The 14981-nt window shown below is 48.3% G+C and overlaps 1 protein-coding gene across 1 annotated transcript; it reads right to left on the bottom strand.

Moving 5' to 3' along the window:
* Positions 1–10514: 10514 nt before the first annotated feature.
* LOC104846389 (colorectal cancer-associated protein 1) lies at positions 10515–14643 on the bottom strand. The gene is made up of 3 exons (XM_023554711.2): positions 14190–14643; positions 10639–13432; positions 10515–10607 (listed from the first exon to the last, which is right to left on the bottom strand). The coding sequence occupies exons 2-3, from the start codon at positions 10846–10848 to the stop codon at positions 10515–10517; spliced, it is 303 nt and encodes a 100-aa protein (XP_023410479.1). The 5' UTR covers positions 10849–13432; positions 14190–14643.
* Between the last annotated feature and the right edge of the window lie 338 nt (positions 14644–14981).

The following is a 14981-nucleotide window of genomic DNA, read 5'->3' on the forward strand; positions in this document are numbered from 1 at the left end:
ACTGATGTTCCTGTTTGATTTTTCTAAGTTATGAAATATGTTATTCTTGAGTAAGATACAATGCTAGCTGGGGAACATAAAGCAAAGCTCATTTTACACTATGTGGCTTTAAACAGTGAAGTGTTCTATACATTTCCCTCCTGTGACAGCCAAGTAACAAACATGGTGCCATATAGAAATGCTTTGTTGTTATTAGAATAGAACTAAGTCAGGAGACCGTGGCTTCATAAATACGTAGTTTTGACTCTGCCCTAAAGCCCAGGGTGCCCCCAAATTAATCCAATCCCAAAACAGTAGAGGCCAAATTTTTCTTTGATCAGTGGTAGCCTTAATTAAACTAGACGTTGTCTCTCTGATGACATAAACATACAGTGATCAGAGTAGAAGAATAAAATGGGCATTTTGCGACCAAATAGGAGTGCAAGTATTCTAAAGAAAATCTAAAACACAGGACTAGGCTGTTGGCAAGAAACAACGCAGAACAGAGCAGCAAAGGGGTGTGGGAAGCCATATCCTCAGGGCGTGGGAAGACATATCCTCAGGGCGTGGGAAGACATATCCTCAGGGCGTGGGAAGACATATCCTCAGGGCGTGGCAAGCCATATCCTCAGGGCGTGGCAAGCCATATCCTCAGGGCGTGGGAAGACATATCCTCAGGGCGTGGGAAGCCATATCCTCAGGGCGTGGGAAGACATATCCTCAGGGCGTGGGAAGACATATCCTCAGGGCGTGGGAAGACATATCCTCAGGGCGTGGGAAGACATATCCTCAGGGCGTGGGAAGCCATATCCTCAGGGCGTGGGAAGACATATCCTCAGGTGTGGCAAGCCATATCCTCAGGGCGTGGGAAGCCATATCCTCAGGGCGTGGGAAGCCATATCCTCAGGTGTGGCAAGCCATATCCTCAGGGCGTGGGAAGACATATCCTCAGGGCGTGGGAAGCCATATCCTCAGGTGTGGCAAGCCATATCCTCAGGGCGTGGGAAGACATATCCTCAGGGCGTGGGAAGACATATCCTCAGGTGTGGCAAGCCATATCCTCAGGGCGTGGGAAGACATATCCTCAGGGCGTGGGAAGCCATATCCTCAGGTGTGGCAAGCCATATCCTCAGGGCGTGGGAAGCCATATCCTCAGGGCGTGGGAAGCCATATCCTCAGGGTGTGGGAAGCCATATCCTCAGGGCGTGGGAAGACATATCCTCAGGGCGTGGGAAGACATATCCTCAGGGCGTGGGAAGACATATCCTCAGGTGTGGCAAGCCATATCCTCAGGGCGTGGGAAGACATATCCTCAGGGCGTGGGAAGCCATATCCTCAGGTGTGGCAAGCCATATCCTCAGGGCGTGGGAAGCCATATCCTCAGGGCGTGGGAAGCCATATCCTCAGGTGTGGCAAGCCATATCCTCAGGGCGTGGGAAGACATATCCTCAGGGCGTGGGAAGACATATCCTCAGGTGTGGCAAGCCATATCCTCAGGGCGTGGGAAGACATATCCTCAGGGCGTGGGAAGCCATATCCTCAGGTGTGGCAAGCCATATCCTCAGGGCGTGGGAAGCCATATCCTCAGGGCGTGGGAAGCCATATCCTCAGGGTGTGGGAAGCCATATCCTCAGGGCGTGGGAAGACATATCCTCAGGGCATGGGAAGACATATCCTCAGGGCGTGGGAAGACATATCCTCAGGTGTGGCAAGCCATATCCTCAGGGCGTGGGAAGACATATCCTCAGGGCGTGGGAAGCCATATCCTCAGGTGTGGCAAGCCATATCCTCAGGGCGTGGGAAGCCATATCCTCAGGGCGTGGGAAGCCATATCCTCAGGTGTGGCAAGCCATATCCTCAGGGCGTGGGAAGACATATCCTCAGGGCGTGGGAAGACATATCCTCAGGGCGTGGGAAGACATATCCTCAGGTGTGGGAAGACATATCCTCAGGGCGTGGGAAGCCATAGCCTCAGGTGTGGGAAGACATATCCTCAGGGCATGGGAAGCCATATCCTCAGGTGTGGCAAGACATATCCTCAGGGCGTGGGAAGACATATCCTCAGGTGTGGTAAGCCATATTCTCAGGTGTGGGAAGCCATATCCTCAGGTGTGGGAAGACATATCCTCAGGGCGTGGGAAGCCATAGCCTCAGGTGTGGGAAGACATATCCTCAGGGCGTGGGAAGCCATAGCCTCAGGTGTGGGAAGACATATCCTCAGGGCGTGGGAAGCCATATCCTCAGGTGTGGGCCGGTAGCATGACGTGAAACATCCCTGTTAGAAAGAGGACCTTGCTGGTAGCTCGCTGGTCAGGAATGTACAGATTTTGTTGTTGTTGTTAGTTGCCATCGAGCCGATTCCGACTCAGATGACCCCATGTGTGGAGAGTAGAATGGTTCCATAGGGTTTTCAAAATTGTGACCTTTCAGAAGCAGATTGCAAGTCCTGTCTTCCAAGGTACCTCCTAGTGGGTTTGAACCACCAACCTTTCAGCTAGTAGGTGAGGGCTTAACTGTTTGCCCCACCCAGGGACTCTTGTACAACTCTTACTATGTATAAATCAAGAAACTGACATCGGAAGCATTAATTTATCTTGTGTAAGTTTTATTGGTATGGGTTCCTTTGCCAGTTTAAGTTCCTGGAGTAAGTCCCACCAAAGACTGTCCAGGCCCAGAGGTTACACCTGCATCCTTCCTCCTATCTTCCTACCACCTTCCTTTATTTGCTTTACGTCTGCCTGAGCCCCTCTGCTATCTCCCAACTCGGTTCTTTCCCTCCATCTCCTGGGAGCCCAATGATCTTCTTCTCTGGGTTACCAAGCTCCCTCACAACACTCTCCTTCACATCCTAGCCTCTGTTACCGTGTCTCATACTCTACCTAACATACTCCAGATTAAAAAAAAAAAGTAAGGGGATTCATTCACACTTAGAAGTGAATAATCGATATTACTCTCCTCCAGAATTGCCAGGGTATTTTCTGATGAAGCAAACTTCACATTTATGGAATGCCGGCAGGAATACTTGCCCCGTGAGCCTTGCTTTACCTCATACCTCTCAGCTCCCTCCTGGGAGAGCACTCATACGGGAGCAGGTGAAGAATGAGTTTGTGGCCCTCAGCTGCTGGACGCCACTCTCCCAAGTCTCCTGTGTCCTAAGTCTCCCCTCCCACCAGCTTCTTTTTAGCAGTCTAACTGGAAACCCTAGTGGCGTAGTGGTTAAATGCTACAGCTGCTAAGCAAAAAGGTCAGCACTTTGGAAATCCTATGGGGCAATTCTACTCGGTCCTATAGGGTCGCTATAGTCGGAATCGACTCGACGGCCTCAGGTTTGGTTTTTTGTTTGTTTCTTTCTTTCTTTCTTTTTTTTTTTTTAACATTCGTAATACTTGTTTTTCAATGGATGGGGCAATTTCCGCTATGGGGAAAAGGGAAAAAAAGAAAACCAAACCAGTTGCTATCAAGTCAATTCCAATTCATGGTGACCCCATGTGTGTACGAGTAGAACTGTGCTCCATAGATTTTCAAAGGCTGGTTTTTTGAAGTAGATCAACAGGCCTTTCTTTAGAAGCACCTCTGAATGAACTCAAACCACCAGCCTTTTGGTCAGTAACTGAGCACTTAATCATTTGCTCCGCCCAGGAGAGAGCAGCTGCTGTTTATGAAGTGCAGGGTGACTGGGGACCTCTACCCTGGTTCCCAGCCTTGGTAGAGCTATCTGTCATCCAGCGGTCTCATACCTGGACAGTGGGCTTCTTCATCAGAAAGAGGAGATCTGGGCATATCTCTAGATTCAGGCGCCTTCACCAGTGTCTCAAAGTCCTTTTTCTGCATCAGCTGTGTTAGATTTATAGCATCACAGTCATCCACTGCTTGCCATTTGTTACTAAGTAGCACACAACACAGTAGCAGTTGTGTAAATCATTAAATAGCTTTGTCTTTTGTTTGATTTTAACACTAAATGTCAGCAAACTCATTTCTCATAGATGGCTGTTATCCACTCACGTATTATGTTCATCTCCTAACAACCTAAGGATGCACTGGAGCTCAGACAGGTAGCGCTGAGCGACCTGACCTTGGAACAGATCTAAGCGAGTTCACTGAGGGAGGGCTACATTCTTCTTAAAGTGTCCAATTCCTTTCATGAACCTGTTGCCGTCCAGAGGATTTCAATTCTTAGTGACCCTATAGGATAGAGTAGAACTGCTCCATAGGGTTTCCAAGGAGTAGCTTGTGGCTTCAAACTGCTGAACTTTTGTATGTGTGTGTGCTTTAGATGAAGGTTTACAGAGCAAGTTAGTTTCTCTTTAAACAATTAATACATGTATTATTTTGTGACATTGGTTGGCAACCCCACAACCTGTTAACAGTTCCCTTCTTGACCTTGAGTTCCCCACCTCCAGCTTTCCTGTCCCCTCCTGCCTTCTCATCCTTGCCCTTCAGCTGGTGTGCCCATTTAGTCTTGTTTCGTTTTATGGGCCTGTCTAATCTTTGGCTGAACAGTGAACCTCAGGAGTGACTTCAGTACTGAGCCAAGAGTGTCCGGGGGCCATACTCTCAGGGTTTCTCCAGTATCTGTCAGACCAGTAAGTCTGGTTTTTTCAAACTGCAGACCTTTTGGTTAGCAGCTATAGCTCTTAACCATTGTACCACCAGGGTTCCAATTCCTTTCATAATGCTTGACAAATTAATTTATATTTTAAAAACAGGAGACATGCACAGGCTCATACTCTGTATCCACTTCAGTTACCTAATCTAAATGGGGGTGGGGGGGTGGGGAGGGTGGTAAGAATTCTAAAAGGCAAATGATTTTTAAGAATTACATTTAGCTTAGAAATATGTTTCTATGTTACACATATTTTAATATGGTTCTCTCTCATGGTTCTGAGAATTTATACTTCATTAAAAAAGTTAAATCAAGCTGCAAAATTATGACTTGGGAATTAATTATGTTTTCCTATGCCATTTCCCATTCAACCAGTTGCTGTCAAATGGACTCCGACTCTTGGCAACCCCCCGTGTGTCAGAGTAGCGCTGTGCCCCACAGGGCCTTCAACGGCTGACCCCCCCGTGTGTCAGAGTAGCGCTGTGCCCCACAGGGCCTTCAACGGCTGATCCCCCCGTGTGTCAGAGTAGCGCTGTGCCCCACAGGGCCTTCAACGGCTGACCCCCCCGTGTGTCAGAGTAGCGCTGTGCCCCACAGGGCCTTCAACGGCTGACCCCCCCGTGTGTCAGAGTAGCGCTGTGCCCCACAGGGCCTTCAACGGCTGACCCCCCCGTGTGTCAGAGTAGCGCTGTGCCCCACAGGGCCTTCAACGGCTGATCCCCCCGTGTGTCAGAGTAGCGCTGTGCCCCACAGGGCCTTCAACGGCTGACCCCCCCGTGTGTCAGAGTAGCACGGTCCCCCACAGGGCTTTCAATGGCTGATTTTTCAGAAATAATTGCAGGCTTTTCTTCCAAAGTGGCTCTGGGCGAACTCAAACCTCCAATCTTTCAGTTAGCAGCCAAGCACATGAAGCATTTGCTCTACCTACAGAGGCTTTTTCTCATTCAAATACTCCCTATTTTCTACCATGTGCAGCTATCTTTTCACCGTGACGCACAGTACCAGCATAAACTGCACACTCTTTTCTCTCTCCCCTTCCTTAAACCGGCTATACTTTGACCCTCAGTTTTCCTGGGAAAGCCAGAGGAAATGAAGAGTTTGGGTTCAAAAATCTACCTCTGTCCATTCCTGCCAGGGCACAGGGTATATTTAAGTTTTAAAGGAAGCGGAGACAGTGATGCCAAGTTCAAGCTGCTTTAAAAAGCTGACTAGATGATAATGTCAAAAAAAAAGTTGAAAGGAAAATTTGCCCATGCACAAGCTGCAACATAGATAATCGTCACAAAAGTCGCTGTAGATAGACATCATAGCATATAGTTGAAAGGGTTTGTGCTTCTCCTACAATGTTATCCAAACCCCAAAGAAAGAGAAAAGAAAACCACACCTTTACCTCCTTTATTTAATGAATGCTTTTAAATGGTCAGAAATGGTCACTATGACTTGCTAACAGCACCATCCGCACTCCGCCCCCGCCCCCCCCCCCCAAAAAAAACCACTGCTGTCAAGTCGATTCCAACTCACTCACAGACAGTGTAGGAGAGAGTAGAACTGCCCACAGGGTTTCCAAGGCTGTTAATCTTTACAGAGGCAGACTGCCACGTTATTCTCCTGCGGAGTGGCTGGTGGGTTTGAACCACTGATCTGTCGGTTAACCTCCGCGCCGCTTGCTACAGCTCAGTTTAATGCATAACACATAACACATAATACAGTGTGATGGTGCTATTGTGGTAGGGGAAGAAAAGTGAAGAACTCTATAAAGAAGTTCCACAAAGGGAAAAGAATTACTAACGCCAATAGTTTTATAAACACACATACTTACACACAAAATATGAAATTATTCATCATCCATTTTTCTATGTGTAAATTTAAATAATACATGTCCCAGTTAATGGCTGAATATGATTCTCCAAATGTTATATACTAGTATCCATAAGGAATAAAAACATTATTAATATTTTAAAGGACCAAAATAACAACTGAGGTCCAAGGTTTAAGTCATGTTACATTATAGTGATACTGCCAAACACATATCAAAATTATACTCTTTGCTTTAGTTTCTATCAGTGGGATCCGTCTAAAGTATTCTATACTCAAAACAATATCACACTGTTCATCATACACACCAGATTCAGTAACTATTAACTGTTGTTGAGTGCCGTCCTGTTGATTTTAAATCATATTGACCCTACAGGACAGTGTAGAACTGCCCCATAGTGTTTCCAAGGAGCAGCTGGTGGCTTTGAACTGCTGACCCTTTGGTTAGCAGCCCAACGCTTAACCACTGTACCACCAGAGCTCCTTAAACACCACCAGGCGTCCTTAACTATTGACTCCAGCGAAGAGCAAAACCATACATTCTAGCTAAACAGTGATTCTCTAGCTAAAGAGACTCCTCAAGGCAAGGACTCATGAATGGCTCACCTCTGTGTCCCCAGCACCTGGTTCAGTGCCCAGCAGTGTAGGTACTCAGTAAACCCTTGGCAATTTGACTAAGGCTACGCCACAAGATGAATAATTACGAAGACCCTGACTCTAGTGGTAACGAATCTCTGAGGCCAGTTTATGTGAAAATCCTCACTGTCTTTAGTATTTTATATCAGCCTCTGTTTCTGCACATTCTGCCAGCAGGCAGATATTGGGCTTTAGCGGCAATATATTTAAGGTGATTGATTTAGTATTTGTTAAATGTCTTTAAAAAAGGTCAATTACCTCAAGTTTGAAGTAGTGCAGAGAAAAAAATTATATATTCATTTAGAATCAACCTGTACTATAATATATTGCTAAGAGGTCTTATAAACAAAAGTTATTCAGTGTTTGGTATTATCCCTCGTGTGATTAAAACAGGAAGTACAGATCAGGACCTAGACTCCTCAAAGATGAGGCCAAGTAAATAATAATAAAATCTTTTAGTTACTTGTAAATGATGACATCAGGTTATATTTGATCTCCAATGCAGAAGTATTCTCTAACCATAACCCCTGATAAAGCAAGATGTACAAGTTTGCAATATGCAATGTCATTGTCAGCATATTACAAGCAAAAGGAAAAGTAAAGAGTTTCACAAGTTACAAAAGGAAAAAAAATGTAGAGAAAGCAAATAATATCCAAGAATTAGCTTTTTTGTATTAGGAAAATTGATAGATGTCCCTGCTAACCTTTACCCTAACGAAATGTCTTAGTGGAATATTCCAAAGGTTTTAATGCTTAATAATTTACTTTAATCAAAAATGAAAAATTGCTTCAACCGTATCGAAGTTTTATTTCTTCACCTGGTCACATACTCATAGGTTTTCATCATGCTATTCTTTATATATTTCCTAAGGTCTTAAATATTACAAAATTAAAAAATTTAAATGACAGATGTACTTTTAGAGTAGTGTATGATGGTGTTTTCCTTATTTAAATGATAAATTATTAAACGGTGTTCCCCTGGAAACATTATAAGGAAAAGTTAAAACTTTGAGTATATCTTATGGGAAGAGACTTACTGACCATAAATTATTAAAGAACCTTAATAGTCTTCCTAATCATTTTCATACGGACCAAACATTGACTCAAAGGCCCAATAAGCACTTGTTTCCTCCATGTATTCATGTTCTGGAACTTGATATTCCCCACATGGGTTGGTAACAGTGTCACAAAGTCAAGATGACAAAAGAACCTTGCATTAATAAAGAATTTAGAGCTTGTAGTCAAATTTAGAGGGAATAAACTACTCCTTTTCCTTATTTTGAAAGTCTTTACTATTCATGTGTCAATGTATGATAAAGTCTTCTACTTTCCAGCTTTAGGGGAAAAATACAATGCTCTTAGGTGTCATTTACATACAAAAGACGGTCATAAAATTTCAGCTCAAATATTGTTTAAAACTTTAAAAAGAAAAGTATCCTATCTCCATCATTCTAGGTGTTGACTGACTACGAGAGTTCTGAGCTCAGTGGTAAGCAAGGCCAGAGATCTGAAAAACTGTGATATGTGACAAACAGAAGAAACTGCACACAGTCAGCCTCAAGAAGAGAAGACTTGGGGTGTCGAGGGAGGGGGGGATGGCAGTGTCTAGCACCGGGCCTGACTAGAGTTGTTAATCAATATATGCTGAACAAATGAATGAACCAACAAATGAACCCAAACCAACCAGTAATGGAAAAGTAGTAGTGTGGAAGCGCAAGGAAAGGTATTCCATGCTGCTTACCGAGCCGTCGATATCTTTGTACCCCTGGTGCTAGATACCATGCCTGGTAATATAGTTGGTGCTCAGTAAATACGTTAATTGGGTTTTGCCTCAATCAATCATTATGTTTAAAGCAATTCAATAGTGGAACCGGCTGGCTTACAAATAATGAGCTCCCAATGACTCAACACACGTTCTACAGTGGGCCAACACCTCAGCCAAGCAATGCAGCCAGAGTTGGACCACCACCAGCAGAAACGTTGGAATGAGATTCTAAGTCTCTCTCAGCACCTCAAGGATCCCTCCCAACATCCAAACATCCAGATCCTATGTTACATTTTCAAGCAAGTGAACCCATGGTAGCCTGTTGAAACTCTACAACTTTTTTCCAGTCTTTTATTAAAATCCCAAAGAGATTGTCAGGGCTTCAGGGAAGACACCCTAAAGGTGACAATCAATGCCCCCAGCAAGGGGAAAGAGTTCCCAGTCTGAGAGGCACCAAGCGTAATTAGCATAATTAATCCTCACCCTCACTTCTACAGCCTCCTCTTCCCCATCCTGGGGTTCCTAGCCCTTACAGGACACTCTCAAGTCAGGATGCTGCCCTTTCTTAGCCTCCTCACACATACTGATAGTAAAACAAACAGCATATCAAAATACTTCCACATGCACAACACTGAAAAGTGTGCTGGCATATCTTATGGGTAATATTTTTTCAATGTTAGTTATAACTCAGAAGTTGTTGTTAGCTGTCATTAGCCCTTGACTCACAGGAACCCTAAATACAATGAACAAAACTTGCCAGTCCAGCACCATCCCCATGATAGGCTGCAGATTGAACCATTGTGATCCCACAGGGTTTTCACTGGCTTATTTTGGGAAGGAGATAGCCAGGTCTTTCTTCCTATTCTGTCTCAGTCTAGAAGCTCTGCCTAAGCCTGCTCAGCATCATAGTGACACACAAGCCTCCAGTGACAGACAGGTGGTCTCTGCACATTAGGTACATTGGCTGGGAATTGAGCCCAGGTCAACTGAGTCCCTCATGGAAGGTGAGGACTCTACCATTGAGCCACCATTACATCCTATAACTCATTAATGAGTCATTAAATTAACTTCTGAATCCCAACCAACATAAATTCTTAATAAATAGAATGAATTGGAAAAGATGGAATAGAATAGAAAATATAGTGCCATACATACATCTATGTGTCTTGTTTACGAAGTTTGTTTAACAAACACATAGCTATTAAATATGGATATTGTTATAGTGCATGAACGTGCAGAACGAAGTTCTTATTGTGGAATGGAGCCAAAAAAGTTTGACAGCCTCTGTTAAAAAAGATCAGGAAGGCAGAACCCAACAACGGTTAAATGCAAGGGCTTTGAAGTCAGACTTTTCAAAGTTTTAACCCCAGTTCTGCCATTTGTGCACTCAATAACCTTGGGTAAATAGCTTAACTCCTCGAGCCTGTTTTCCTTGTCCATGAAATGGGGACATTATATGATACAGTGCCTGACATACAGCAAGCACTTCATAAATGACACCTTTAAAAAGCCTCCTATAAGGCACATCCAAACCTATGGATGTCTGAGGGTCTCAGCATAGACCTGGTTGCTCCATCCTCATCACATGACTAGATCTGTGAGGACTCACAGGATCCATTTAGAAAGAATTCTGTCTAACTTACCCCCAAAAGTTTGGCTCTTCAGTGTATGTGCTGAGGATTTGAAATTATAGAAATAGCAGAGGCCAAAAATCCCTTAATGTTGGGATAAAAGCTGTGGGGTCTCTCTCTCAAAACAGGGCTCAGGCCTGGGGAGGCCCAGTTGTCTAAAATTGCTGGCCAGCAACAGCTCTGAGCAAGTGGCTGTCCATCCCAGAGACAGGGGCCACATGGAACCCCGCAGGGCTGCTGCCACAGCAGAGGCTCCTGGAGGGAGAGACAAAGAGTTCTTTGCTGTTCCCACAGATGCCAGGACTTCCAAGGAGTTCACCTCTCACCCAGCCCTGCCTGCCTTCACAGAGTATCAAGTCAGCACTGACTGCAATGAAGTTGCCAAGGGAACATGATGGCCTCTTGCCATCCCTACCCATTTCCACATGAAAGGATAGGTTAGGAAGGAGATGAAGCCTGAAAGAATAAGAGAGCAGCCCAAGCAGGGGAAAACAGAGATATGCAGGGGCCAGGGAGAAAAACAGCTAGACAGACCAGAAATGGAGAGAAGCAGTGACAGGAAGAGAGAAAAAGTGTCTGGTAAGAAATTAAGACAAAGGGAGAAAATAAACAGAACGAACAATGAGGAAGATTTTTATTAAAAACAAGAAGAAGAATAAGAGTAACATAAAAAGGAGGAAGGCAGAAGAGAAAAGAAGCAAAGAAAGAAGCTATGGGAACAACAAGAAAAAAACCGCTGCCATCAAGTTGATCTCAACTCATAGTGACCCTATGGGCCACAGTAGAGCTGACCCACAGGGTTTCCAAGGAGTAGCTGGTGGATTTGAACTGCCAACCTTTCGGTTAGCAGCTGAACACTTAACCACCGTGCCACCTGGACTTCTACAGGGACAAAACAAACAACAACAACAACAAAAAAAAAAAAAACAGTGACCCTGTATGACCGAGTAGAACCGCCCCATAGGGTTCCCAATGAGCACCTGGTGGATTCAAACTGCCAACCTTTTGGTTAGCAGCTGTAGCTCTTAACTACTATGCCACCATGGTTTCCACAAAAAGACATCCTTAATTTCAAGCAGAGGCTCAGGTAGAGCCTGGGTGGGGAGGTTCAGAGGCTGCTTTGCTCACTGTTCCTTCAGGAGCAGTGCCCAAGCAGGGAAGAGAGGAACTATGGGCTCCCACCACTCCCTCCACCCTTCCCTCCCCTCAAGATCTGATCCTCAGGCCTGTCTTCCATCACAGAAACCCAGGACACAGGCTTACGAGGATTCAGAGGCTAAAAGACTGCAGCTGGCCTGGGACATACATCCTGCCTTCCATGGCCAGGTACCCCCTCAGGTGTTCCTAGTTCTGACCCTCTCCCCCAAAGCCATGGCTTCAGCAGCTAAGCAGTCCCTACTCAGCACAGGCTCTCCTATCTCCTCACTCTCACAGAGCCCCTCTCCTCCACCTCCGTAAGCTCCTCCCTGCACCAGACACAGCCAAGGGCATTCAGATATTTTTCTGGGGTGAGATACACTTTTGTACTTTCAGAGAACTCAGGGAACAAAGAGCAGAGGCCCGTGCCTCCCATCTGGCCTGGCATCATGGGACTATCTGGGCTTATTTGCACAGGGCACCCCACCCTGCTTCACTTCAGTCTTCTCCCTCTGTCTTCCAGTATTCCTCCTTCCCTCTGGGTCTAGGAGAGGATTTGGCCTGGCTCTGACTCCCTCTCTGGACCACACCTGTCCTCACAGGCTTCTAAACCACACGGAAGCAGCACAGCAAGTCGTTGGAGATGACCCAACACAGTCCCAAGGCAAATGTGAGGGGTCAGACCTGGACCTACGGGGCAGCCTGACCTCAAATCCCCTCTGCCTCTCACCCCTAAGTGAGGAGCCTTGAACACAAATCCATGATCTTCTTACAGCTAAAATGAGCAGGAGCCAAGTGTGTCACCATTTCTCAACATTTACTCCTTAAGTAAAAACAGCAGGGACAGCTCTCGAGAGAGAAAGAGGAGAGAAGGAGAGGAAGCCTCACAGTGAAGAACCACTAGCCTCAGAAAATCTCAGAGGGCAGAGAGCGAGGCCTATGGGTATCCCCAGCTCCGTGGGGAGGAGCAAAGGGTCTTAATGGGCAGACAATCCGTGTTGAAACCCCAGTGTTTGGGGCCCAGGTGAAGAGTGAAATTAAAAGGGGAGGGAAGCCTACCCGTGGCCAGGTGGGGCCAGAAGGTAGACAAGCTGCAGAGTGAAGCCCTCCCCTGGGCCTTGGGCCTGCAACCTGGGCCCAGAGTCACTCCTGGCCATGCCACACCCCCTGGCTGCCATGTTCACTCCCCCAAACCTGAGATTTTCCCCTAAAACGGAGATTGGGGGTGTAATAATCAGTCTGGCCAGCCAGCCTGGCTCAGGAGGTCACCGAAGGCAGCCTAGGTCACTCAGGGCTCCTGCGCTGCCTTTGAGGCAGAAACACAGAGCATCTTTGAGGACACCTGCTCTGTCTGTGAGAAGGTGGACAAAAGGTTCAAAATACAATAAAAGCAAGGGATAGGACCCAAAGGGGTCTCATTCCCTGTTTCTCTGGACTCTCTGTGGGGTGCCTGTGTGCAAGGTTTCTGCAGAAGATAGTCCATTTTGTTAAGCCTTTGAATATTCAAATTGAAAGTATCGCGCAATCATTGATTGTCAAATCATGGGTTTCTAGAGGTTTTAAATACTTGGCATGAGGGGGAAAAAACTCAAACCTATACCCGAAGGTATAAAACATTAATTCTGTTTGTCTCCTGCTCCAGGGGCCCGGATGCAGCCAGATGCTTTGTGAAACTTTAAAAATGTTGCATCTCTGCTTCTCTCCCCTACACAGGAGTCTTCCCAGGCGCCGAACCCCGGCAGCTGCAGCATCCAGCCACCGATCCTGCTTCAGCTGACCACAATGTCGGGTAACTTGACTGCTTCTCCCGGGGTAGGGTCACACGGGCCAGGGGCGTTTCGATCCGGGTGGATTCCACAGCTTTTCCTGCATAGAACAGAGAGGCACAAAGTCAGGGCAGGCAAGTCAGGGCCGAGGATCTGGAGAGGGCCACGCCGTGGCCGCTCCCACTCCACTCGGCGCCTGCTCCCGAGGACAGAGGCCCAGAGGCCGAGTTGGCCGCTCCGGACCCTTGTCCCCCGCCCCCCGTCCCACTTTTCCCCAGTCTTGTCTCTGGGACTTCCCGGGGCGGACTCTGCGCGCCCAGGAGCGGCGGCGGGGGTAGCTACAGGCTCACGGTGAGCCTGCGACGCGCGGAGGGAGCGCTGGCCCCACAGAGCTGAGCTGGGGCGGCCCCTGTGGACCCCGAGGCGCGCCTGCTGCCCGCAGAGCCCCGACGGGGACCAGGAAGGCGGAGGGGGCGGGGGACTGAACTGCCGAGAGGGCGCGGCGCCCAGGCCCTGCGGGTCGGCGCGAGACTTCCTGGGTCTGGGCGAAAACCAAGGCCATCTTGTTTCCTGGGGAGACCCCGCAGTTTCTGGGACCTGGCCCGAGGGGCTCCCAGCTGTCCAGCTGCGGTTCCCACAGTGACCAGGCGAGGCGCTGCCGGTCTAGACACTGTTGCCCGGGGCCCGAGCTGAACGCGCCGCCAGCCAAGCCGCCGGGCCGGGACCCTCCCCGCGCGACTCCGCCGAGCGCTCACTCCAGGGTCGAGGTCAGGGCCAGAGCCCCACTGGGGTCCTGCGGGCACCCCCGAAAGCTTCGCGGCCCGGCTTGGCCTAGCAGGCCTGTCGAGCCTACTCACCGCGGGCCAACGGGACCTGGGGCCGCGACTTGCCCGTCTCCCGGCGCACAGGGGTTCCCTTCCCGCGGACGCCTCCGGCGCGCGCTGGGCTGCTCCCGCGAGCCCGGCAGTAAAAGCCGAGCAGGCCTGGCTTGTCCCCACCAGGCCGAGGCCCCTTCCGGAGGGCGGACTCCCAGCAGAGTGCGCGATCGTAGGGAGCTTCGGGACGGCGTTCCCGGGAGCTCGCGCTGCGCGGACTCGACCCGTAGCCTTCGTGCGCTGGGGCGAAGCGCGCAGCCGAGAAATGCCTGCCCGAGAGGGAGGGGTAGGGGAGAGACTAGCAGAAGGGGAGAGCAGAAGCTGGGGGCGAAGGAGAGAGGAGGAAAAGAGGGAGTACGGGAAAGGCACAGAGAAAGGGTGAGGGAGACCGCCGAAGAAAAAGACAGGCGGGAGTTCCCTGGGCTTGGCTGGGGTCAGCCGGGCAAGTCCCTCACAGGACGGTGGCCAGGGCTCGCGAAACCCTTCCTGCCTGCTGCTTTCCCCAGGGCTGGCTTCCAGACCAAGGGCACATAGAGGTCGGAGCCTCCCAAGAAGCCACGCCTGGCCTGGTGGGGAAGGAAGGGACTCAAAGCTTACAAACCGGTGGGAAATTACAGTGGGGTGGACTAGGTCAGCTTCTAGAGATCAGAGAGAGCCCCCCTACTCCGCACTGAGCCCCTCCCCCAGCCGGTCGCTGGGCCCAGAACCCCAAGTTGCCCCAGCTTAGTTAGCTAAGGTAGTGTGCTCCCCTGGTGTAGTCTCCATATTTCTGAG

This window comes from Loxodonta africana, chromosome 7 (assembly GCF_030014295.1).
Source record: "Loxodonta africana isolate mLoxAfr1 chromosome 7, mLoxAfr1.hap2, whole genome shotgun sequence".
Lineage (NCBI taxonomy): Eukaryota > Metazoa > Chordata > Mammalia > Proboscidea > Elephantidae > Loxodonta > Loxodonta africana.